The sequence below is a fragment of the Dromaius novaehollandiae genome, chromosome 7, assembly GCF_036370855.1.
Source record: "Dromaius novaehollandiae isolate bDroNov1 chromosome 7, bDroNov1.hap1, whole genome shotgun sequence".
Classification (NCBI taxonomy): domain Eukaryota; kingdom Metazoa; phylum Chordata; class Aves; order Casuariiformes; family Dromaiidae; genus Dromaius; species Dromaius novaehollandiae.
Genome location: NC_088104.1, coordinates 32,628,746 through 32,656,413, shown reverse-complemented (window position 1 = coordinate 32,656,413; position 27,668 = coordinate 32,628,746). Strand labels below are relative to the sequence as shown.

Here is a 27,668-nt window from a genome sequence, read left to right as displayed (position 1 = left end):
AATCTCCCATACAGATTCTGTCCTCCAACTATGCTTTATCACTTGATCCCATCCAGAAATGGGCTGCCTTTTAGAAAGCAAGCTGAAACATGGTGGATCACCTCGGCAACTGCTGAAGGCAGCCACAGGGCTGAGCAGCGAGACGTTCCGTCTCTTCAATTCCCCACGACAACCTCTGCAGCCTAGTATCACCTTCTGGCGAGGTGGTCTCGTGCAAACATAAGCGCGTACAAGAGCAAGAGTGAAGAAGGAGATGGCATTAAACAAAACTGCCATGCTGCAAGACCCTTTCTGTATTTTATTTCCTCCCTATTTGCCTTGGCCCACTAAATACCTGCAGGCTCTCTATGTAACAAGGCCACCCATAAAGGAGAATTCAACCACAGGACCCGGAAAAGGCTTCCACCAGTGAGAGCTGCATTTCAAGCTACTCCCTCCTCCCCTACCTCAAGAAAATTAACACATTCCTTTAAAAAAAACTGTTAACAAAAAAAAAAAGAAGAAAAAACCCTGGGAAAACTAAAGAGTTCTCACGGTGAGTTTTATTTTGTAAGCAACAATATAAACATGTGAATAAGAACAGGCATCGTTTGCAGGGCTGGCCCTGGATCCAGAGTATCCTGAATCTAGCAACCCTTCAATGAACAGAGGAGGGTAAACTTTCACCTGTGACTCCAGAGACTACGGTCACTCCCATGAGCCACGCTACAGTCCAAGATCTTTGTCTTGGAAAGACCAAGCGTTGAAATATTTGCTGTTATCAACCATATGTGCAATCTCGGAATGTATTAAGCCCCCCCTCCTCTCCCTGGGTTAAAAACATCATACAGCTGCAAACCAGTAAAAAAATTGCTCCTGGCTTATTGACACTGAAATGGCCTGTTGGACTATAAACTGAAATATCATTCTAGAGATAACCAACTGGTTGTGACACACAGTACCGTATTTACAACTCAAAAATATAGCTGTTATATACTTTAATTTATAGCAAATTTAATACATTAGTGTTTACAAAATAAATTCTGGACTCAACTGAAACAGCGTGCTGCTCAGTAAGTTTTTTCCTTCCTCTCACTACAACTGAAAAGACCAGTAAGCTTGACAGCTGCTTCTGTGGTCCATGCATAACTTTCAATCATATCAGATGTTGAAAAAAAGACCATTTCCTGCATCTGTAACGTCTTCTTGAGTGACATATTCTGTTACTCAATCTGTACAATTCAAACCTTAAGCTGTCTTTTAACAAGTTCCATACATGTCTCATGAAAACTACTCAGATACTAACCAGTGCACTAGCTAACATTACAAACTGAAGAAATATCTTATCCATATTACTAGCTTGCACAACAGGAAAGAGGAAATATAACTACACATTCAATCTCTTATTTCTAACAGCAAAGCTGCAAACTCCATTGCTTAAAGTAAGATACTTCAGTAAGTGAAACAGTACCATACAGTTCAAGAAACTTTTTTTAAAAAAACAAACATTTTAATAGTATAAAAAGTTGTTTACTGGTGTTTCTACTATAAAGCTTTGTTCCACAAATCAAAAGTGATAAAATAATTAGATACGTTTACAGTGATAAGAGACTGCAGTGTAGACATTTCAGCTCACATTTTGCTGATCATTTCAGTACAACATACACTGTGAGTGAATCATTAATACATACCTATGACGCAGAGCAAACTGCGGACATGAAGTGCACACCTGAATGGGGACGTTCATCCACTGCACGGTAACTTAGTTTCTTCGGCCCTCCCTTACCCCTCCAGAAAGCACTGCAGCAAAAACTGTATTCAGAAACTAAACACATATAACTACTTTGACTGCAGGAAAGCGACTCTTATTGTGGGAACTGCACAGAGAAAAATGGATGCACGTGAACATACCATGGTAAATTCCAAAGTTATATGCCAATTATTTTTCTTTAGATAAAATGACATCTGCAAAAGTGAAAATGTACAAAAAATAAAAACTGTCAAATAAATAATGAATACAGATGTTAATTAAACACAAAGAAATGTATTGGCATACTGTATGCAGTATACGATATATTCATAGAATCATGTGGGCTGGACAGCACTTAATAAGGAGTCACATACTAAAGGATATAACCCCTCATCTCTCTCCTCCAAAAGATTTTACGGTTTCTGAATATCAAGTGCAACCTTTTACACTGATGCATAAATCCTGCATCACATTTGATCTCTGCCACACCTAGGATGCATTTCATCTTTTTAAAGATCCACAGAGAAGTCCAAAAAGTTATAACGACCTGAATCACAATTTCTGCAGCCCTGTCCATGCTACCTTGTCTCTTGGGTTTCCTACCAAATGAAATTTTATTAATTGTACAGTATCTCAAACAACAGTTTTCCACAATGAAATTGGAGCTGATAATATGGACTCTTCCACACTTTACTTGGCTTTTCCTACACTCCTGAACTGTAGATAGGTAGTATACTACAAGTGTGTTACACGAAGGCTGCTGAAACCGTTAAAAGTGATATAACGATACTAAGTGTCAAGTACGTCCGCTATAATACAGGATCAGGGTCTATCAAATGCTATATCCACATAACATTTTAAACCATGAAATATTTTATGCATTTTCCTTTTTTCTACAAATATTGTTGCAAACTTGCTGTTGTGTCACAAGGTTCGCACTCCTAGTTCTCCAAGGATTTGAATTCAAATGTGTAACAACCATATCTACGCTAGGTACATTTAAAGTAGACACTGAAATTTCAAGTAAAATGAACTGTAGCCACATCTACTGGACTCAATACACGTCCCGACATCTAGATTTACTTTGATAAGTTATACAAATACATAATACATTCTTAAATAATGAAGATCCACAATATTAATTTGTGAATCTTTCCACGTTATAAAACCACTTTTACAGGAATGTTTATCTACCTGTATTACTGTTTTAGTTTGCAGTGTCTCTTGCTTTTCTGTTTCCACAGACTACTGTACCAGTTCTTAGGCTTTGGCTATTGAAATCTCTTATTTGAATGAGGCAACACTGGTTATTAAGGCTGGGTTTTTTTTCTTCCTCTTCTGAAGTTTCATTCTTTATTATGATACCATTATCCAGAGCAGGATGACTATCTTGTGTCTTCAGGTTCTGTTTTTATGACCTTCCTTTCCATGTTGTTAAAAGCCGAGTGAGGAAAATCCTTTAAAATACCAAGGCCTTCTGTGTTAAAAAGAAAAGAAAAAAAAGATGTTAAAGAAAATATTGCTTGAGACAAATATATTCTGGTCTTATTTCAAGAAGAAGGTCCATGAACTATATGGATACTAACAGTTGAAACAAATTCTGCCTCCTCCTACTGGGCTTTAACCCAGATGGATTATAATCACACTTATGTTACAGTGATGACAGATTTACTTGAGTTCTCCCAGGGAGCAGGCCTTCGCAAAGATGCACTCTTTGCTAGCATTTTGAAAGGGAATCAGTAAACGATCGCCAACTAGAAAGTTCACCAGATGAATAATCAACGGGATTGGGACAGTCAAACTGTAAAAAAGCTGAGCTAGTATTGCAGTATACCAAACCAAAACATGTAAGGTTCTGCCCAGTCTTCCAAATAAGCTCTTTCGCATCTCATTTTCCAAACTCAGGTGGGATTTTATCATTATTCCTAAAGCTGAAGTTGTGAGCATCTCAAGAATTCCTGGCTTCATCTCAGTGCACCAATTATTAAATGGAAACCACTGATACAGATTTCATGAAAAGGATTCTTGCCATCTTCTACCAAACTTAGAATGAGTTACTCCCATTGTCAGAGGTAAATGACAGGATAAACAGCGAGAAGTCAGTGAATGGAAAACCCAGGCCAAAAAACCTACTGCGTTATTTGGTTCAGAGTAGAGAAACAGTACCAGGTCTTTATAAACCAGGTTAAAAAGTCCTTTTTATAAAGAGCCTGTTTATAATTTGATTGATTTATACAGAGTGAAACCATGGTATAATCAAACCACGTTACAATTACAGCAACATAAGTATTTAACAGAGTAGTTCAGGTCAATAGTTCTAGGAGGACAGACATGTGCCAGAACTTGCTTATCTGAACCTAGTAACTGTGTTTTCTAAGCTTATCCCAACTAATGTTCACTACGTTTCTAGATTACAAGTAACATTACTGTTAAGTTTTGTCCAAAGCCTTTGTTAAAAGGTTACACACAAAGCACGTCAGAATAAGCTACACTCTTCACTCAGAGACCTGACGTAGTAAGCAGTTCATTCCAGTCTTGCTAAGAAATTGTGGTTCATTTACGAGGGACAGCACTAACCCGAAGACTGAGACTTTGCCTCACCACTGGGGTAAAGTCGGATCAAGTCACTGCACAGGGGCTTTCCAACATGCTGTTCTCCATCAAGGGAAATGTGTTGCAACTGTCTACTCGGCAGATTTGACATACGGAGATTCAACGGTCTCTCACCTGGAAGTTGTTCACAATGAAATATTGATACATTAAAAGCAAAAAGGTATCAAAAATCTAATAGAATTAGTGTTCAAGTCTCTATTTGCAGAAGCACATCCTAAATTCCAGGTGCTCAGAGAAGATTTCTAGCAAAACAGGGCTTATGCAAGCGTGCTGTTTTGCAGATGATTCTCTTCTTACCAGACCATAGGCACTGCTACAAAGTGACAATCAGCCATACAGAAAACTCTTATTCTGATCAAAAAGCTCTCTGAGATCCTAAACAGTCCCACTCCACAGTATAAAGAAACTTGCACAATCAAGAGGAGCTGGATCTGCACACCTAATTCTTCCTGTATACTTGTGTACTGCATTGCTTGACCAGTATACACAAATGAAATACTGTGCATTAATGCTTATGTTTATCTATTCCCTTAGCTTTTCCCTCTATTGCTCTTCTTTCTTCCTTACAACAAAACTTGCCTTTAAAAAAGAAACCAAAAAAGTTTCTGGTTGTATTTCTTGCATGTGTTTATAACATTTTCTCTCATTTCACAACAGTAAAACAGAAATCCAAACAGAAAGCACCCAAGCAACCCAAACACTCCTAAAATTAATACAGGCTAATGAATAGCCAGTTGGTAAATTGCAGAGATAACCACAGAACTATAAGCTTTCTGAATAACAACAACCTACGAAGAACATCATTATTATCTACTTACTTCTAAGTAATTTACATAGCCAGCTCCTCAAGTTTTATTCCTAGACTGCACAAACAGGTAAACAAGAAGAGGTACTAACTTCACTATAACCTTTAATTTCAATTTCCACAAAGTTTGGGGTTTTGGGGGGGGGGGGGTATTTTGTTTGTTTTTCTGTGGTTTTTTTTTTTAAGCAACATTCTGGTGTATTTCCAAAACTTAGGGTAGTCCTAGAGCCAAGTTCTACCCTCAGTGAGTGCACTTCACATTCCTCCCTCCCTATATATTATCTTTAGAGAAAGCAGCCTGCCAAGAGATACATTAGAGCAACAGAGCAGAATCTGCCTCTGCATCTGACTGCATTATTTACACTGCAAGCACTTCAGGGCAGAGATCTTGTCTTGTCCATTCAGTGCTCAGTGTTGTTTGTGCTATGCTAGATAAATAACACCAATGACAGCAGTTCCATAGTATCAAATGCATTTGCTGGCAGCAATGCCATGCCTGGAAGCTACTGTACCTTGTCCATCAGCATTATCTAGTGCCATGCCATTGGGGCTGTGCTCTTCTGAATTTTGCCTGTAACACCCTGTGGAAAGACGTCTCTCTAATCCAGCCTGGTTGCAAAGAAATTCCATCTGTTTTGCCATCACCTTTTCAGACTGCAAATAAAGCAAAAAAACAATATCTCTCTATATACATATATACAGTGAGTCAAAACACAGGAAAAAAACAGTATTGGATAAGACTAAACAGCCTAGACATACATTTTTTGTTGACTCATATGTACAGATGTGTGCTTTACAGTTTCTTCAAAACTATCAAGCAAACAAAATATTTTTGCACCCATAGATGTACAGTATGAAAATCTTTGAGTCACTCAAAAGGACTAAAAATGTCAGTTGCTGTAGTTCAACCACGCAAAAACTCAATGCTAAATTATATTCTTCGAAAACACGTTTTCTGCACTTTAGGACTGCAGGTTACATGAAGAGAAATGCAACAAAAGCAAAAGATAATGTCTTAATTATCCAATTTAGCTCTGTTCAAATATACATCTTCACAAAGTATTCCAAAAGCAATGGCAACATCTGCTAAAGAACTTATGCCAAGATTTCACCAGACATCTTGGAATCTTTATTTCAGGAAACAGCACTATACAAGCTTAAAAATCTGCCATCCTGAAAGTGTAGGATGACAGTATGTTTGTGGGGGATAAAGGTGTGAAATGTCTGTCTAGAAGAAGAACAAGACCTATACACCTCTAGAGAGTGAAATTAAACAATGCAGTGCAATGTGGGAGGAAGTGGCGTCTGAATGTTTGTCATTGACTTTAATGCCAAGAGAATTTTAACTTTCAATATAATCTTGTTCTTGAGGATGTAAATAAGCATATTGCAAAAATAAAATCAAAGTAAGAAAGTTGGTTTAGAAGAGCCACAATGAACATGAGAACAGAAACAGAAAGTGTACAAAATTAACACCTTGGAATAATAAGAGAAATTTCTTTTCTCTTCCAGGTATTTTCATAATTGTTTCCACATAGCAGAGATGTCTATTAAAAAGAAATAACAGAATTTTGCAGTGCGCTTAACTTTTGGTGGGAGCTGATGAAAGCCCTGACTTTCCACAGAAGTCTGCTTGCTAAGCATAGTTCACTACCTTACAAAACAATGACAGCATAGCAGACCAGCACAAATTCAACTTCTCCTGCACAGTGATGGCCCTAAGAACAGGGTAATAACTTGATTGATGCTTGCTTACTCTGATTCAGAGGTCATCAGGTTCTGCAAAAGAACACTGAGTCCTCAAGCTTGGTCTTGGGAGGTAGATTAAAAAAAAAAAAGTAAACTATTTCCAAATAATTTACTTTTAAGGGTGCTTTAAGTTTGCTATTCTCTGTCATGCCTATTGCTACTTTTGAACTGTAAAACATCTCTAATAAAAAGTTAAAATTTTAATTTCTGTTATCTATGTTGTTTAATCGAGATTAAAAAAAAACCAAAAGAACCCAAAACAAAGCATTCTAAACTGCAATGTTGTTTCCAATCACCATAAAAAAAAAAAAAAAACTGTAGAGCCACAGATACACAAAAGCTTAAAATAAATTCCTATTCCACTGTTTTGTAACAATGGCCAATGAAAACTTTAGAGCATACACAAGATTAAAATAAGCTTGCAAAAAACAAGTTTATTTAGTCTGTTATGTGACATCAGAACATGTAGCGCAATCACTTTTTCACATATCACAATGAACAGAATTTGCATGACTACTACAGCACTACTTTGCAATACAGGAAGGTAAAAGAAAAGATAACATATCTAGTCTCAGAAGACAGGAGTACAACTCCTAAATGTTATTTTACATGAAAATTTGGTGATTATATTTGTCCAAATCAGCTATACAAAATAAATTTGCTGCAATTTAACAGGCAATCCCTCCCTGGCAACAATTGACAGTAGGAAAATAGGATTTGCAGCTCAAGGCTGGGATACACTACAGAAAAGACAAAAAAAAGAAACCATTTTTGATGAATAAAAAGCTTTCTGGTTATTCAGAAAACACTGCACTTCTACCAGGCTGGATGTTATTTAGAAAGGCAATTTATCCTCTCAGATCCAGAGGTTCACCATTTCCTAAATAGACTGGCCTTTCTTCTTACAGGAAGCATCAGAACTGATGACTCCAAGATCACCTACTCTATTCCACTAGACTCAACAACCTGAACTTTCCATTTATAGCTAAAAACACAAGACAGCACATACTGTACCAGCAGTACCCTACTTGCTCCCACCAGCCAATCACGTGTTTTTCTTTTCAAGCCTACTAGGGCAGATCCTTACCTCCACAGAACGAACAAGGGTAAAGCTCTAGCCCTGCCAGAGCAGTTTCAGAAGGTAAATCCAAGTTAAACGTGAGGCAATCACAGCTAACCTAGGCAGCCTTTGAAAACTGAAGGTAATGACTTTAGTCATCAAAATAATACATTGAAATCATTGTACAAAGACACAGCCTCTATTATTCACACAGCCTCGTGTAGCTGATTTACCTGGGAATTAAGAGCTGCTGAGTCTTCACTCTTTCCTTTAGCCAAAGCAAGAGGCATTTTGTCTTGCTGATAGAGTGTTTGGACTGTGTCCTGGAAGTCAGGATAACCATCCTAGTGAGCAAAAGAAGAAACCAAATAGCGAGACGTTATTACTGATTTTTCATGAAAAAGAGTATTCCTGAACTTCTGTCAAAGTTTTGGACTGGAATTTAAGTGACTGTGCTATACACTTTACGTTTGTATATAAAAATGCACACAGCCCCTTCTACAACAACTGACATGTATCTAACATGGCATACAATTATATCTCATCTCCCGCAGTTGCATGTAAATCCAGACTATTGTCATCACTGCCATCAAATAATTTAAATCTAGCCTTGCCAGGCAGATTTAGGCCAATGGCTTTTCTCCTCCTTTACATACATCAGCTTGGGAGTTCTTAAGAAGTCAGGTTTATATGTAGTCAAGATTATAGGACAGCAGCTGGATTTACTAACCTTAAGAAATTGAGTGAAGTCTCACAAAATTCAACATTTCACATAGAAACCACACAGGTATCACTGCACAGAACACCACCATTTTAAAAGTAGAGTAGCAAAACTTTATGTACTATGGGAAATCATAATTCAGTAGTCCTTTCAGTCTCAAATGGTTATGACATGCAAATTTCTTTTGCAGCTTGCATATGCACAAATGAAGTTCCCATGAAAGCCTGCTAAACTATTAAAATAAATGAATTGTTGAAGCAAAGGTTCAAGATGAGAAATTTATCCTGTTCAGTCAGGAAAGCTCATGTAAAGCACAGGAACACCCATAAATGCTCACAAAAGTACAGTATGGGTGACTTTGTTAAATTAGGAGAGGAAGCTAGAGATCTTGAGAGTGCCAAACCCCAAGACAGCAAGATTCATTATCAAGGAACACTAGACCCAAGGTATCAAATGTATGCCAAACTAGGTACATTTTTCTTTGCATTCTGAAGGCACATGAACACAAGGAATAAGATCTTTGACAACAGCTGATGAAACAGATTATATTCAAAGAGAGAAAAAAAAAAAAAAAAGCTATCTTCCAGAAAAAACACAGGGAAGAGACACTACAAGGTCTATGCAGCTGGCAGGCTCCACACTGACCTGTACAGTGGTGGTCAGACCTTTGTCAGCCCATGCCTCAATTATGTAATGCCAATGAAGTTACCCTCCATGTTCAAGAAAATAACCTGCCTGAACACTGTATATTGCTTTTATCCACCCAACATATTCTCCCAAGGGAAAAATAAAACATGATAGGTATGTAAAACTTCATAACCAGGTAAACTGCCACAAAACCTCATCCTCTAAAAACAAAGACTGTGTAGTGCATTTCCATAAGCACTGACCACTTTTAGAGTTAGACCTGAATTTGTTTGGGAAAAGAGAATGATTATGTGTAGGAAGATGAAAAACTGAATACACAAAACCCTATCACTCAGGATCATATTTTTGCAACAAATCATGTAATGTGGTTCTTTAAAAGGCATCTATGATCACATGCCTACACAAAACCAAAGGCAGTTTCCTAAAGGCAGGCCTCAGCCTGCTGGTGATGGTTGCCTGTGATTCCTGCACACAGCTCTTTGATGACAATGTAATTCTGTGTCACCTTCTCAAAGATCTTCCCTGTCGCTGGCACTTCTCATTCCCACTGCCCTGTCAATAAGGACTGATGACTAACAGGTTGTGCCACGCAACTTGTCCTGCACCCAGTTTGTCTCCCTGTTCCTGCTCCCTCCTAGATCAGCAGGGCTTTGCTGCGTGCAATGAAGCATTTGTATTTTGTCATGCTGCTGGCTCAGTTGTTTTTCAAGCGGCTTCTTACAGCAGATGTTCTCAGTCCCACATGTGCTTTTTCGTTCCCTCTAATGACATTTTTCCTATGCAAACAGTAGATTCTACTGCTTCTGCTGTTTTCATGAAGATGACAGAAATCCCACACTGGTACTGGTATTCTTTTCAATCTCCTCAGCAAAGATGGAGGCCGGCATAGGCCATTTCTCTCCCCCCCAACCCCTTTATCCGTACTGGCACCAACAGGAGATGTTTCCTCACAACCTCCACTTTGATCTTCTGTTCCTGTCTGCGTCCCCCCACTCCCACTGAGCTTTATGAAATTAACTTTCGCAAGCTCTCCTCACTCCTCTGTTCAGCAGAAAGGAGATGCTGACACACCACTGGCCCACGGAGAGCAAGAATGTTTTTAGTTTCCCCTTTCTTTGCCCTCTTGACTGTCAACACTGTATCTGGAAGGGTAATCTCTTCATCCACAATACAGAGCAGCAGTAATGATGGTAAGTAGCCTCTCCCACTGAGCCTTTTGCAAAATACATCTGTGACTTATTTTGCTTTCTGAGCTGGTGCCTCAACAACTCATCGCTCTGAGCAGCGCCAGTACTGAGTCACCAAAGATGACAAAATAAGGGATGCCCCTGCCCCACTAAATCCATGCGAAAGATGGCTGCTCCAGAGAGGAAATGCTGTTTCCATCCCTCTTCTTCTATCCAGCTCTTTGTCCAGAACAGATTTAGGAACTACAACTCTTTGTTTTCTATCAGGTTCCAACTCCCAATTCATTCCACACCTTATTTCATTCCCTCTGCACCTTTAGTCTCTGCGATTCTGTGTGTGAATCTGTGTTTGCCTGAAATTTTTTTTCCTTCTTCTCGGTACACTTCACTCCCACAACTTGCCCACCCACTCTACGAATAAGAGGGGGAGAGCACACAGGGGAAGAGAAAGGCTTTTACAGGTAATTTGATGTAATTCATGGCATATTGTTTCTTTGTAATGCTTGTGTGAGTTCTGTAGTCATGAAGAGGATAAATTTACAATGGTGGCTGAAACCCAGCAGTGATTAAGCTTGCATACAAAGCTCTGCTAGCTCTGCTCAAGTATGACCTTCAGAATCTTTTTGGAGGATTTTTTTATTATATTTTAGGAAATTGACTCATTTTTAAAGTAATCTTCTACACTTAGGCAAACAGGGTGCGAAATCTTTCCAAAGACAAGCACTAGCATTTTAGACCAAGCTTTGCAGGGACATTAGTGACTAATGGGCAAAGGAACGGTGAATCAATATAGAGTTCAGCCTTGCCTTAGAACAGAAAGGGAAAATGACCTTCACTTAGAAGAAAAAAATAAATAAAAAGCCCATTAAAGCCAGTAACTACAACAAAAATCACCTATGTTCAGATTCTCTGCATAACATCAGCATCACAGTGAGCTACTCTGAGACCATGTGAAGAATTACAGCTTTCAAAACACTGAGACAGTATTTCTCATCCAGAGCAGAAACATTATGTAGCATTTGCTACCACTTTCATTTTACTTGCACCTTTCTAAAAAAAATCCCAAAACATAATATTAACATCATAATTTTTTTTTGCAAAGTGCAACCCCCAAAAACTGAAACACCACATGCAAAAGTATTCTACTGTGCAATAGCCCCCCCTTAAGAAAAAAAAAGCAACTGTCTCACTCCTTCGATGATTCACAGATTTGTAGGGAAAAACATGTTTATAACGACACTAGTCATTTTATAGTTAATAAGGCTATACTACTGAATGAAATATTATTCTATTTAATTTTCCATTTTTATTTTGGAAACACCTTCTGAAATAGTTGTACAATTATGCTAAAATTTACTAAAAGGATCATAAGCACATAAAAATATTGCTGGCAATTTTAGGTTAAAAAGCAAAAAAACCAAAGTAAACATCCTTCTCAGAACTACTGAACTAGGAAGAGTGCCTTAGAAAAAATGGGTATTTAAGATATCACCATTCAGAAAATAAGAGACCACATGTGCCCTAAGGTTGCTCTAATCCTCTCCCTACTCCCCCCAAAACCTGAACTTTCAGCCTACATTTTTCAGAGCTTTAATTTTAATTTTCTTTCAACAAAGATCCTACAGAAAAAAAGCACCTCCCGTGCAGTGTGTCATTTTAGGTACTTGGTCATCACCAATTATTACTGAACAAAAGAAAAACTTCTTAAAGGTGAAATCTATTAGGCTGTGGAATATCAAGCAAAGGAGCAGCAGCTCCCCATGCTAGATTGGGCAAAAAAGGGAAAAATCAAGCGACCATCCTGCCATGTATTGGTCAAGGCTGATAATGGTATGAAGATGGATTAAATCACTTACTGCAGCTTTTCCCAGCTCTCTTCTGGATTGAAGAACAAGCATAGATCAAAGCAAACCCCCAAAACATCTAAATGACATTACAGAATTATTATCAAAGCTACCAGGGAACACTCAGCACACATGTATAATTTTTATTATATAAGCTCAGAGTACAACTGTACACAAACTGGAACTTAAAAAAATTCTGTTCATAACTGGCTCGTCAAAACCAACTACCTTTTCTGGAATTTGCCATATGGGAAAAGCCATTGTATGGATAACAAAGCACTGCACCGCTGCAAAACAGGAGGCCTTACATAGGGGCATCACTTATCACAGAATGAGTTAGGTATGAGAAACATGTATTCCAGAATACTACAAACCTTTCTGCTGCAGTTAAAGAGTAAAGAATGTATCTCATATCTGTGACACATACAATTCCAGCACAGGCCCACTATACATACTAATCTGCATTTGATATACATTTTTTGGAATAGATGGTACATAAAAAACCCACAACACTACAGATGCATTAGATGCTCATGTAACAATGAAAGGATAATTAGCTTAAAAATAAACAAACGAGGAACATCTGCTTTTTATGTAAGTGACAAGGCCTCAAATTTACTTTCCAGCAGTGGAACTCAAGAAATAGTTATTTTACCTATATTCTGATCCTGCACTCCTAACAAGAAACTCCCAGGAGAACTTGCATTTCCCTAAGCAAAAGTTCGTGCAGGTGTACGTATTAGCTGTCTACACACATCCTCTTTATATAAAATTAATTACAAAAAACAGTAAGTCAATACCTACAAGTCCGACAATGTGTGTTTACAAACAGTTTTTAGTTGGCTTTTGACTTCTCAATATTACAGACTTTAGAATTCATAGCAGCCAGAGATAGCCAATTTGCTGCCATTAATCCCTACCCAAAACACTCAGGACTCTGCCTGATGAAAAAACTGACTCAAGTGATTTAAAAAAACAAAACAAAACAAAAACAACAAAGAAAACACCACACCACACTGATTTCAAACCAAGAGGCCTTACGGGAAGATATTTCCCATAAATTCTTGAGTTTATTCCACCACAGGAAATCAATCAGTCCCATTCCTTCCCCTCCTACACACGTGGAGTGCAAAACATTGAGAGTAAATTTACCATGAAGCAAATCCTAATCCTAATCTTTACCCTGTCTCCTACAGGTTCTTCCTATAAGCATTTATATTTCCTGAGACAACGGTGATGCTCGCTCTTGCACACACATGCACATCACCTGTCAAGATTTTTTCCTGACAGATTTCTTTAGACAGATGCCCGATCTTCAAAACAAAAATCAGTTTTAGCATGCATAGGTCAAAATGCAGCAGTCACAATACTGTACCTCTAGCTTAATTCTCTTTGGTGACAGTTCATCCCTTTCTCCGCATTTAGATCTAGAAGAAAAGACACATACACTATCAGTAAACAGCAGACTAACCCTGACCATCAGAAACCAGCATGAAAGAGTCAAAACAAAACAAAAATTTCACGTGAGAACAAGGGAAACGTACAAAAAACCCTCAAATTCACTTGGACTTGGCAGTGAAAAATCACTCAAGCACAGAAGCTATTTTCAAAAGTGTCCGAAGATCCACATACTCTTCATCTGAACAGAGGGGAAATCTACTTGAGCACAGAGAATTACAGAAATGCCTTTGGCTTTGCCTACCCTGAATGAGTATACATTTACATTAATTGACACTGAAGAACAGAGAGGGAAGGAAAAAACACAAACTGTACTAAAATACATTTGAAATGTATTATACTAAATGTCAGGGAGTTGACCTTTAACAGCAACACTATAAAAAGTATCAGGACTTTTCATTGTATTTATTAATTCTAAAGTTTTAATTGATTAAAAAAGCTATCAAGCCTTTGTTACATTTTTGGCAAGCAGTTCACCAAACATTAACAACTGAAATTAGGACTCTGCTTCAGTTCTTTTAAAGCAAGTTTGTAATACACTCCCTGTGGCCTTTCTCTTTTTCATTCCCTGGAAACTAACAAGCCAGATCTGCACATAAAAAAAAAACCAAACCAACAAAAAAAGCTATATATTCAGAAGTTTTGGCTACTCTGCCCATTCACATTAACCTTGAAGTGAACAAATGCCTTAAAATGCCAGCCTCTCAGATGTCTTTCAGCATGCTAGTTCATTGCAAAATCTGGAAAGCTAGAAAATAAATAAAAAAAGTAATTCAAAATACCTAATCTTAGTAGTTTGAAAGCTTCATGACTTACATGGCACTTTCCTCCCCTCATCAGAAGAGCACTTTGCTAGCTACAGAGCAAGAAGAACGTGTCTCTACTGTTTCAAAAGAAATGCTAGCAAACTGATTAGTTCACTGAAAGTAAAGGCCCCTTGAGTTAATAAAACCTTACTTGGTGGTCCTGTAAGTATACTTGTATGTAACTTCTCGAGAGATCTGCCGAGCTAGTGCGAAGAGTTCATCCCGCCTGGTCAACAATGCATTATCTTTTACACACAGCTGAGCGGCTGCTTCATTAACTGTGAGCTAGAAATTAAAAACAAAAACAGAGATTCATGATCTTGCAAACTTTCACCCATTGCGCTTGTAAAGGTACTCATTCTTCTGAGGTCATAAAAGATTTCAATAGCAAGTAAAATTACTTAAAATTGTATACTAAACCCTGGAAGGTTTTTTCAATCTATGTGTATCCTTAATAACAGAGAAAAGCCTTTGAAGAAAAAAGAAAAAAAAAAAAGATATACATATGCACTTAACATCCTTTAAAGTAAAACGTTGTTGTAAGGCTCACTCAATGTGCACTGCTTGTGCCTGATCCCAGCATTAATTAAATTTCAGTATAAAGCAGTAGCTCTGAATGTTCAGTGTTTGGCTCCCAAAGCCTCCTTTACAGCGAATACTATTTTTATAAATGCAATATGCCCAGGACTCAAAAAGAACTACTGACAGTGTGGGTACAGATGGCTTTCCCTGGTGAATACGGCATAAATGCTGTAGAAGGTGATGGTTTAAGAAACGATTAAACTTTTTTTAGCTATGTTTCTCACCCTTATGTTTGTGAAGACTATCTTCAGACATGAATTGAATGTAACTTGTTTCAAGGATGTTTTCCTGAGCCTGCTGGGACACACTTCTAGAGCCTCTGCTGCTGGCAAGTTTCATGAAGAGGCAGAAAAACAGCCTTAAGTTAAGGCTCAAAATGGTTTTGCAATGCTCTTCAGAAGCATATAGGAAGTGGTGGTACCATCACAACTATACCAGCTTAACAATATTGCTGTCTGAAAAGCCTATGATCAGCAGCGAGGACAAACATCCAAATTTGTTTATGAGAGGAGATGCTCCAGATGCTGGAGATACTGTATAAGAGATTCCCTGCTCCTTGCAGAGGAAGCAGGAGCTGAAGAGACATTTTCACCTGCTCCTCAGCTGAGGAACGGCTAGCACTCGCAATTAGACATAACACCAAGCAGACAACATACTACTACAGGCATTTTTTCCAAAGCGCACACAAGTGTTGAGCCCTTTGTTTTTGGAAATTAAGCTGCTTTAAAGGGACTGGGCTTCTCACAAATCAACAATTGTTATGGTCTATATCTGCCTCTGGCTACTGAATACTGCAAGGTGACTAGGTTTTTCACAGCACAGTCAGCACGTTCATCATGAATTGAGTTGTGCCATTTTAAGTCCTTAACCTAACAGGGCTGGCAGTGTAAGAAAGCAACTGAGGTCAGTACTGAGGAAGATGTGGCAGAAATTACACACCTGAGACCCCAAACGCCCAAAACACAGCTCTTACCAGAAGCTTTTTCCACAGAAGCAGATGGGCAGCGAAGCAGAGGAGAGACCAGCAGGTCTACAGTTATGTGGAGTCTTTTCGCACGAAGGCTATGATACTCAGTCCTTTATCCTGCATTACTGGTGAATTAAACCATAAAGGCCAGCAACTCACCTACACTACTGTAAAGTCCTGAAGCTGTCACATAACATGAACATAATAGAAATACACTGTCCTTAACCACAGTTTTTGATATCATCTGAATTAGAAAAACAGATCTGCTCTAATGTGATGCTAGTTCTCTGGGAGGTTATAAAACAAAAATATGTATCAGAAGAGCTGAGATTCTCTCAGCAGTGAGTGCCTAGGCAGTACTTCTAGTAAAACCTCACAAGAAACTGCTGTTCCTAGTATTTCATAAGCATTTTTTCCTGTTTAGCACAAAAGCATCTGATGTGATTACTACATTTCCTGTGATACCTGAATACTAATCAGAGTGCAAACATGGCTTTTAATATGTAAGCTGGATATATTGCCTGATCCCATAGTCTCTGTTGAATCAAAAATTTCACAGAAACCAGATGTACAAAGATGGAAAGTTCAGGTTTAATCTGTGAAACATCTCCTGGTTACTATGTTTCTATAATACAGTGTAGTAAAAAACCCAAATTATTACCCATTAGACAGAAGTAGTTGTTCTACAACGTCCATCTTTCCAGAAAGAACACAAAAAACAAAATAACACACAGAGGATTAAAACAACGCTTATGAAAAGAATTGCTACCCAAAGTCAGTATTAATTTCTCTAACAGCAATAGCTGTTACTTTGCACAGGATAATATGGTTAATGCTTACAAAATAGCTCAGGGTTTTGGGTTTTTTTTTTTTTAATACCTTGCTAAAGTGTTGAGAGGTTGCAAACAACTGAAAAGACTGAAAATGTTCGGGTACTTGTTGGCAAATTCTGTTTATCCTAATACATGAGAAAAGCCCAATGTTTATTTGTTTTTCCTGATTTCTTCTTTCAGGTCACATTAAGACTTACCAAATTGAAGTACACCGTGCTTCCTCCCTTTTCAGGAGGCCTAATTCTACAGCTAGAAAGTGTTGTATGCCTAAAAATGAGGATTCCCTTCACTGGGAGCCCTAATGATAGAGTAGTACATAACCATAGAGACTATACAGAAGGAGGACTACTATAGAGAAGGAGGGATATATACCAGATATATGCTGGAGACATTCCCACCTAATAGGGTTCACAGATTCCCCCACTAAAAACACATTCATAAATGCCAAGCCCTAATTTTGGTGAGTCAGCAAAAGAAAAGGGAGACACTGAGTTAGACTAAATTCATTGCATGTATTTCTTATTCCCATTTCTCACACTATGCCTCTTAAACAGGATTGTATTCTGTTTTATAGGTAGCTGGACAAGCACCGAAATATTAACACACTAATTACAAATCTGACTCAAGACTACAAGAGTCATCGAGTTCAAGGGCAAGCCTCATACTCATCCTTCCTTCGATCCAATTTAAAACATCAAGCGCTCTCCATACGTGAAAAGCTATGTAATACTGAAACAGTGGGTGGATGGATTAAGGACAGTGTATGTATTAGTTTTGGAACTTCTTTGTTCCAAAGATTCTGCATCAGATTTTATGCTAGATCAGTTCTGTATGTAGATAATCCTACTGAACCAGTAGCACACACTTTCAAAACAACTCAACATCCACAGCACTCATTGGCTTCTAACAGCAGCTGAAGACCTCTGGAGACTTCACATTATAAGACAGAAACAGTAACAACCTCAATAGCTGACCACTAAGAATTCCATCAAGTTTGAGTTAAAACTGTATGCAACTCCATTCTGCTCTAGAAGTCAGAGATGCCATGACTGTCTCATTAAGAAGCTATGCACTACAGTTTTTTAAATTCATGATGATGTTTATTCAGTTGTTCATTGCCAGCTGCAAAGAGAAACCTTGACTGTGAGGCAGAATGACAGGCTTGAGATGTATTAACACATGTAGAAGCACAGTGTTAGGACAAGCAGAAACTTACCTTCCTAGTTGTTTGAGGTCCTTCCTTCCCCAGGGAATTGTTTAGAAGTCATTGAAAATAAAAAGCCATTAAAGTTGAATTTAAAAAAGGCAATGTCTGGTTTAGTAAATTTTAAACAAAAAGTGGTCTCATTGGCCATGTATATTAAAACAAATTTGTATATTTACTACTTTAAAATGGAAATGGAAAGCAAGCTGTTGAAGAGAAAACTTTGTGAAATACAGCTTTAAAAGAAAAAAGTCAACCCATCATGAGCAAGTTCTTCTCATTTGCACATGTGCAGTTCCCACCAAGCTTAAAAAGGCCCCACATGCATAACAGAGGCAGAAGTCAACCACATATTCCTTTGATCTTGTGCCCTTAATCAGAGATAGTGATAGAAACATTTCCTAAAGCCAAACCACACTCTCATTCCATTTTCAAATGTCTTTACAGTGACGTAGTAAAGATGCGTAGGGCCATATTAACACACATTAACAGAGAGCAGTCCTCCTTTCCCCCACTTCTTTGCTACACTGCCCCTTGAAACTACTCCCCCAGTTTCTCAGAGCCACTCTTGAGCCTACCATACATTTTATGCAAACGCTGACCCAACATTATGCTGCTGGATGCCAGGGAATTACACTTACGAGGAGTCTGCCCAGCCTTCATAGCACTTCCACAGTTGCTACCCCAGAGAGAAAGAGACTGCAAAAGCATACTGCTGTACGTGCTAAATTTTGAGTGTCTCCACCATAAGGTAAGGAGACCCATTTGCCCCACTCCAGACTGTACAGCAATGTACGTGGGCCATCTACCCAGCTAAGCCTTTCATGTCCTACCTCCATCTCTTAAGCAACTTGTCCTGTTACAGGAGAGACTCCTGCAGGGACAGAGGAGTAAGACAAGACTGTTCTTTCGCACTGGATGAATTCATAGGTATACATATTCAACACAGAGCAGATACGTGAAAGCTGCACAACTAAAATTGTGCAGCATAGAGGTGGCTGACCACTGGTAAGTTCCCTTGGAAGTGTCTCCCTGATTTGTAGTAACAAGTCCTTTGAAGTCACTGCTGGTGATGTGCAATTTCTCCATAAGCATAAATACGCAAGCAAGAAGCTAAGTAAGTGTTGTTTTCATTCCTCTCATCCTTCTCTCAAAAGCATAAAAAGAATCTACTCTATGAATAACATGCATACAAAACTTCTTTCTGAAGTGAAAAAAAGTGTAAAATTGGTACAGTTTTTTTGCCACCCCTGAAGCATAAACACTGCCTCTCCTTTTGGGAGCTAAGTCTTACATGTCAAATTTTAAATCCAACTGAAATTTTGCAATCACTTAACTGTGAAAATGCTGATGCAGCATTCATATCAACAGTGGTTTGGCACTGCTCTGAATTAATGTTTGTTCTCCTCTTGTACTGTACTTCGGCACTAGGGAACTATTCCCAACACAGACACACCTATTGCATTACAACACATGCAGTGTGAGCTTCAAGAAAGCAAGAACAGAAACGAAGTGGGCCTGCATGCATTTTTAAGAAAAGGAGGGAACACAGATGCTCTGCAGGTACTGAAGAACAAATGTATAGATTACAGTCACCCTCAATACTGGAGACAGTCATTTCCTTTCCTCCTCACAGCTCTCAGTCTGCACTTCACTCAACTGCCTAAGACCATGATGCCCAAAGAAATGCAGACGTACAATTAAGCTTCATCCCAATCCAGAAAAATAACCAGATTTTGGGACCTCATCGGCAGAATTCTCTTTAAGTTGCACAAACTATAGAGCAGGGTCTACCAGTGAAGAAAGACAACAGTGTAGTAACCAAGCCAGGTGAACTTGCTACAGAAACAAACCTTTTTAGTTATCTTCAAAACAACCAGTCTATTCTCAAAGGGGCAGGGGAATATAAAGACAGGACTGGTTTAGAAACATGCCGAATGCTTAGATTCCCAAGGGACAAGCTCTGTGCAATAGCGGTTGCTACTTCAGTGCCAAGCTGTTTCAAGCCTCTGTTTGGCAGACCATACCAGCGACTGAGCACTCTGATGACACAAAGTTGACATCATCGGCGCATACACACACGCGCACACACCAAAAAAAGGGTACTCCTACTTCACCCGAGACTGCTGTCCCAGGGCAGGGCTGGCTATGGCCCTTGCAGACACAAAATTCTCATTACTCGGTGAGAAATACCTGTATGAAAAGTGTACCTTATAAACAGCATCTCATAAAAGAAGTAGGAACAGGGGAAGAAGCTCACTGCAGCTCAAGGGATTTTACCTCATGGAGGGTGAGATGCTTGCCATCCTTTCTTTTCGAGTCAAATCTGCCATATATTGCACTGTACTTCCTGATCTCCTCCTCTTTGTGAGGGTCCTCATCACTCATCTCAAAGATGTGACCAATCATCTTTGCCAGTTTCTTATTTGTTTTCAGTAATTCCTTGACTTCATTCAAGTCACTTTTGGGCAGGGAGGGAACCATACGTTCCACACATTCAGCAACCGACAGAGCAGCAGCGGCATCCAGGGTCTCACTGTTTTCCTTTGGTGAAGCTGGAGAGCCAAGGTCAGCTGGGGAAAGACTGTGTTCACTCTCTGTAGTGTGATGTCCTTGCCAGAGTCTTGGTTCATTGCTGCTCTGCAGTGATAAGCTCCCCACCACATCAGATTTGCTTGCACCCACGCTTTGCACACAGGTAGTGGCAGCACATTTTGGAATCTTCAGGTGAGGCTCTCGGGTACTACTGTTCCTTTCATAACTACTGCAGGATATCCCCAGCCAAGCAGGAGACCCCTCTGGCAGTTTATATATTGGAATGCTACTGACAGGTAAGGAAGTGAGAGGCTGGTTAAAAAGACCAGGGTTCGTGACCCAGTCCCTCAAAGCCTTCTGCAGCCTTCGGACATGAAGCGGCTTGCTAGCCATGCCTACAAGAGCCATTATCTCCAAAAACTCCTCTTCACCTGCTTCACAGAGCTGCTGCACATCATCACCACCCTGCTGAATGAAGGCATCAAAGTAGAATAAGAGATTTGCTTTTTGCAGTATTCGATACAGCTGCAATTCCCCAAGGGTTCTGGGTAGGGCTGACGCCATCACGGATGACAAAACCTGCAAACAGAAAAAAGAGAGGATGAGCATCAGAGTGCCAGCACTAAGATGCATTTCCCGCCACCCATCCTTCCCAGATTTAAGACTGTTAAAGGACAAGATATTCTCTCTCATTATATGGACACATATCGAAACAAAGAAAGGGGCTACAGTTTTCTTTTTCAACTAGTTAATGTTATCAAGCAAGAGACTTCTTTCAGGAATGGAGTGGATAACTGAAACACTTGTGGTGGGGAAAAAAAGAAAAACAGCAGATAGTTGCAGTGCACCTACAAAGAAGATGATTCAAACATGAAGCCAGCTTGTTTTCAGCATTCCCACTTCATGTTTGTTCCCAAGAATGTCACTCAATATTGCTCACTGCTTCTGCTTGGCTCTTCTTTATATCTTCAGATCAAAATGATCGCAAAACAAGCTGAACAACTACTGAATACTTGATCGCCGAAGAAAAATACCTCGGTTTTGACTCTCTTTATTTCTCAACTCAATTTCCCCCATAGCATGGAGGACTGTAAGAGGAAAGCAAGGAAGAAAGAAGAGCTTTACAGAACCCCAGAATATTAATAAAGCTGGATCAGTAAAAGGGTATTTCAGAACCAAGCATTTCTACAGTTTACCCCCTTTCTAAAGAAAAAAAAAAAAAACAAAAAAAACCCCCAAAACACTAATGCCTCTGCTGACCTTAATTATGACAGCAACATCCACAGAAAAAGCAAAAATGATGGCTTTCAATATCTGTAGTTTGAAAACATTTTGAATTCACCTGCCTGTTCTGTTTACTCACAGGCCTGCACATCACTGGTACTTATGACATGAAATACCATTCAGCAACACAGCAGTTGTGCTCTGAAGGCTCCCAACAGACAAACTGCAGCAGTATTCTACCCTTACGGCTGCAGAAAAATCATTTCCCCAAGTTTCAACTACAAAAAACAGTTTCCATAAAGCCCATGTTATCCGCAGTTATCCTGCAAATAATAAACACTCCAGAGAATTCTAGGATCACACACACACACATCCCCCTCTTAACTCCACAATGGCTTTCACGACGACAAGTAGATAATTTCCAGTCTTACTGTATTAAGCTAAACCACCAATCAATAAAATCTAAAGCATGTAATTTGTAGTTGCTTGTGAAAATAACAGAACTAAAGTATGGAGCTAGTCTGCTAGCATTACTCTGGCCCTACTTTAAAATGGACAGAGTAGTAACCTAAAAATCAGCACTTAAGGAACAATCTGTACACACTGCACATTATTAAAACAGTCTCCAAAAGACCAAACAAAAAATCCACCCAAAACTGATGCAAGAATGAATACGTTTGTGTGCACAGTGGAAGACTGGTAATCAAAAGCAATAATGAGGCAGAAATTACTCTTAAATGTTATGTGCTTTTGCCATGAACAGTCTTCAGCAACTCAAAATAAACGGAAACGTACCACTAACAGAACTCAACTTCTATTCAACAGGCACCTGAAAGATCAGGCTTCTGTTACAAAATTTTCATTACATTCTTCTAATGAAAACTAAAATTAGGAAGCAAACAGAAAGTTTACAAAATGTATGTGGCAGCAAATACCTGCAAATATAATCTTTTCAGGAAAAGAAGGAGGTGGGGAGCCAGCTGCATATATTGTTGTTTGTAAGATGGTATTTATAAAACAGAACGGACCAAATTAGCCATTTAGATCTGAGCAACCACCTCAAAGACCCACTGGTTAGATCAAGGCCTAATAAATTGTACACTTCAGAACTCAGGATGAATCTGGAGACATTCAAGTGTTACATATTTTAGAAACACAGTTTAACTGTAGAAAACAATAGTGAACTGCAGAAAAACAGTTAAGTACTGTCTAAACTCAAAGATGTGAGCTTCAGTGAGGAAGCTCACTTCAGGAAATCCTTTAAGTGCTACATAATTCATTATCTTGAAAATTATCAATACTTCGGAGAAGTTCTTAGAAAAATCTTCCTATTCCATACAAACTTTGACAAGGCAAACAGCTGGTATAACAGTGGTATTCCAGTAAACTGTTTCTGCTCTCCTATTTCATATGCTACATTGACTTTCTCCCATCAATACCAGAAATTAACTTACATAACTGTTACAAGAATACCCATTTGCTCCAAAAGTCATTCCTCTTTGCACAAAAATCTACATAAATCTACATAAACGGACTTTGTGCAGAAAAGTAAATTGAATTCTCAGAAGAAAGTGGCAGTAGAATTACACACAGCCCAAGAGCTCCATGCAAGGCACGGAGCTAATTTTTCCAGCCCACAGGCTGGAAGAAGCAGCAATAGCCCATGAACAGTCTTCACCTAGAGGCTTCTAATCAACAAATCTCCTCATGACAGATAAAACTGGATTAATATGTAGTATGGAGGCGTCAGTAGCGAGTCCACAGTTCAGACTGCATTGAGATTTGCATTTAAAGCAACACTGAAATCCCTCTGTTCTGCACTTTAAAGACCGATTTTGTTTTCCAAATTCAGCACAGTAACTCCTGAGAGGACCATGCAAATTTTCCATTTAAGATTGCTACTAATTTCTGCAGAGAAGACATTTTCAGACACTCCTCCTTTTGACCTCTTTTCTCCTCTCGTTAAACCTAGTTCCTTTAGTTCATCTGCTCTCACCCCGACAACATCCTAAGTACTTCTGTAGTTACAGAACAGAAACAGTCCCTCCCATCTGCAAGAGGGCCTTGCTACACGGCCACCTACACTGGTTTTCAGATGTTACTGGTCTGTTCCACTGGCTCAGCTCAGCTCACAGACCAGAAAACCAGGCAAGAATGTAAGCTAGTCAACATGGAAGAAGATGATGAGGGCTGGCAAGGAAAACAGTCTGTGGGAATCAGATGGGACTGCAGAGCTGTTATTCCCATTTCTTGATGCAGCAGTGAAAGTGCTTTTGGGGCAAAGAGTAAACATGAGAAGAGGTTAAGCAATGAGAAGACACAGGGCAAGCACCCATCCAGGAGACTTGTGCATGCTCCTGACCACGGAGGGCACCCTGCGTAAGGCCAGGGGGCACCATGCGCATTTCCCCTCTTCCACAGTATCCTTGGTAAGTCATAGGCCTTCTCATCTGCAATCCTAAATAAATCTGGTTGAGGAGCAGCAGCCTAGTAATGTCCTCTGGCAAACCACAAGAAGCTAAGCAGAATGAACTGCTGCCTCAGGAGAGAGACAGCAGATCTTCTTCTAAGGTATGTCCAACTGCAAACCCTTTCATGGCAACAGACAGGAACGTAAAGCTGACATTGGAAGGTTTGCAAGAATAAATGAATGCTGTGACGGCAGTCTGAGCTGCTACTTCTCCTGTGCCTTTGCTTACTCTCCGTGATAAATAGTAGGGAAAGACAGCTTGAGAACTGAAGCTCAGAAGGGGGGGAGGAGAGGGAAACAGAAATACAAAAATAAAGTAATACAGTATACCAGCAAGGAGTGTGGGAACACACAGGGAAGTGCAGTTGTCATTTACATTTTTCACTTATAAAAACAAACAAAAAAAAGCTAGGAAATTCCCTATAACAGAAAAAGCTGTTTAAAATACATTTAAGGTTGCATACCGTTATTGCCAAAGAAAGAACCAGGAAATCACAAGTTAAATCTTCATTCAGCCTTTGCAACCCACAACCATGCATTCTCATTTTCCACATTACCTCATTCATATCCACAGCCTACCACCCCATACCCTCCGCTCCAGACACTGGATGTCACCTTAATTCCGACCACAAATATAACTCCTAGCAAAAAAACCCAACAACAACAATGGCACCACAGCACTACTAAATATTTGTAAATAATCAGTGCCAGAATCACAACGCACTACTGCAACTGACTCCGTTTATGAAGACAAACTGCTTTGACAGCAGCTCAGCTCAACATTTTGAACTGGAAAACACCCATTTCAACCCATTCAGCAGTGTCAGAGTTCAAAGCTGCACATTTCCTGGAGGTGGCAGGGAGGACACACAGCTGCAGTAAGCAGGCAGTGGACTGTGATCAGGTAGTCTGGAGACGGAAAACTCAGAGTTATGGGATATAAGCACAGGCCAAGGACTTACCTAGTAGTTTTCCTGCCTTTTTTACGGTTGTACTAGAAGTAAAAGCGATGGAGCAACCCTAACTGAATTTTAGAGGTATTATTTCAGGTGAAATATGTTTGAGCTGTCACCAATTAAGTTAGGAATATGCATAAGGAAAAAGTGTGGAACATCAAATTCTTGTATTTTAGGCAAAAGTGATTATTTCATAATATATCTTGATCGCTTTGGGTGTTTTGAAAAGTCTCTGAAGACAAACTGGATTTGGATTTGAGAGCTGGCTGCTATGCATATTCATTACGTTTCTGCAGCATTTCCAAAGGACTTTTAGCAGGAGAAAATTACATGTAGCTGCAGTAGCTAGACTTCACAAATTAAATAGTCTTGTCTAGCTCTTAAGTGTGCCAAAATACAATCTATTAAATAAATTTCATATTCAAATACAGATGTATATCTTGCTGCAACTAATAAGAAACTTGAAGCATGCAACAGTCACATAGAGGGGAAAAAAAAAGCGGCCCAAATACTTAACAATTCCCAAGTATTCACTAGAGTTGCTCCATCTTGAGTTCACCTTGCCGTGCCAAAGTAATCCAGAGAGGTTTATTTACAGCTCCTAGATATTAGTAACAACCACAACTGCAGCTCTGATCCCCACACAGCTGTGACAGACTGGTGAACAGAGCTGATGGAAAGAAGGGGAGACAAAAGCAAAAGAAGTAGGTGTGTGGTTGGGGGGGGGGAGCACTTCAATTTGTACGTGTGCTGATGCAAACTCCGCAGTCTTTAAGTCTGATAACAAAAATACGCCTCGACATAGAAGACCAATAATATTCTTTGAAGAGTAACACAAGACCCTCATCCCTTGTGCCATGCCGTGTTCAGAGCCTGGTGGAGAAAAAAACTCTCTCTCAAAAAAAAGATCTTTCTCCACAAGTCGGTTATTAGCGGGGAGGGCTCCCTGGGAAGGCTCCAGGCACACGAGCGCACACATTCCTGGGTACGTGGGCGTACGTGCCGGAGATGAAGTAAACCAGACACCTAAGTGCAGAGAAGCTGCCCCGTTTTGCCCGCTCTCTCCGGCTCCCCGAGGCGGCAGCTCTGAAACCGCGCGGGGCCCCAACGGCCGCCCAGCCGCAACGGTCGCGCGGGGCCCAACGGCCGCGCGGGGCGAGGGGGGGAGGGGCGGGGGACCGGGGCGCAGCGCGGCCGGGCCGCCGCCGCCCCGCGGGCGCAGACACCGCGAGAGTGTTTCCGCGCTTTCCGCCCCCTCGCTCGTCCCTCCCCGGCGCTGGATTTCTCCGGGAATCACCCGCGCCCGCCCGCTCCTTCCGCCGAGCCGCGACGAGGGGCGCCTCGGCGGCGGCGGCGCTGCCCCGGCTCCGTCCCGCCACCGCGGCTCCCGCGCCGGCCCGGCTGCGCGGCAACTCCGCGCCCCCCGGCAGCGCCCCGCCGCGGCCGCAGGCGCCCCCCCGGCGGCGGCACGTACGTACTTCGCAGCAGGCCGCCGCCGCGGGCCGCCCGGGGCGCTCCTCGATGCCGTCCCGCCGCCGCCGCAGCCTCAGCCCCGCAGAAGTTCCTGCCAGCGGCCCCCCCGCCTGCGCGCCGCCGGCCCAGGCTCCTCCTTCCCCATCGAGGGGGCGGGTGGGCGAGCCCGTCCCCGCCACCGCCTCGCTCCCGCCGGGGGGCCGCGCGGCCGCCCCGCCGCGCCGCCCGCCTCGTCGCGGCCGCGGCTGCCGAGCGCGGGGGCGGCGCGGGGGCGCGGGGGAGCGGCCTGCGGCGCCCCCGCCCCCCGGCCCCGCGCCGGGCCGCGGCCCCCGCCCCCTCCCGCGCGGTCACGTGGGCGGCGCCCGCGCCCGCCCCGCCGCCCGCCCACGCGCGGCCGCCGCGTGACGCAGCGCCTGGCGGGGGCCGCCGCCGCCGCGCGGGGGCGGGAGCGCGCCCGGCCCTGCCGCTCCCCCCCGCGGCCGCCCCACGGCAGCGGCGTCCCGGTCGGGCGGGGCCCCTGGCCGCCGCTCTCTGCCCGGCGCGGCCGCCCCCTCCCGCGGCGGGGCGGGGCGGGGCGGGGCGGGGCGGGCACCCGCGCGAGGGGGGCGCGGCCCCAGCCGCGACGCTCTGCCGGGCCAGGGGCGGGCGGGGCGGCCCTGCGCCGCCGAGCGGGTGACCCGGCCGCGGGTCCCGGGGCCTCGGTGAACGTGCCTAAGGTGAATGTGCTGTGCACACGCTGTAAAATGCATTTAGATAATTTTGGTAATGGCAGAACAGGAGATACTGAGCTGTACACACCGTGAA

The 27,668-nt window shown here is 41.3% G+C and overlaps 1 protein-coding gene across 6 annotated transcripts in view; it reads right to left on the bottom strand.

Annotated features, from left to right (window-relative positions):
* Window positions 1–524: 524 nt before the first annotated feature.
* NAB1 (NGFI-A binding protein 1) overlaps window positions 525–27,668 on the bottom strand; it is a 59,341-nt gene continuing 32,197 nt past the window's right edge. For 4 of the 6 annotated variants that reach the window (XM_064515094.1, XM_064515096.1, XM_064515093.1 and 1 more), the window contains 7 exons: window positions 20,487–21,320; window positions 14,772–14,905; window positions 13,732–13,783; window positions 8,190–8,300; window positions 5,660–5,801; window positions 4,307–4,456; window positions 525–3,206 (listed from right to left, as the gene is read on the bottom strand). In XM_064515094.1, coding sequence (XP_064371164.1) covers window positions 3,115–3,206; window positions 4,307–4,456; window positions 5,660–5,801; window positions 8,190–8,300; window positions 13,732–13,783; window positions 14,772–14,905; window positions 20,487–21,320 — 1,515 coding nt within the window. In that variant the 3' untranslated portion in view covers window positions 525–3,114. Of the gene's footprint in view, window positions 3,207–4,306; window positions 4,457–5,659; window positions 5,802–8,189; window positions 8,301–13,731; window positions 13,784–14,771; window positions 14,906–20,486; window positions 21,321–26,869; window positions 27,124–27,668 lie in introns of those variants that run through there. The other 2 variants (XM_064515098.1, XM_064515097.1) reach the window with 2 other exon arrangements.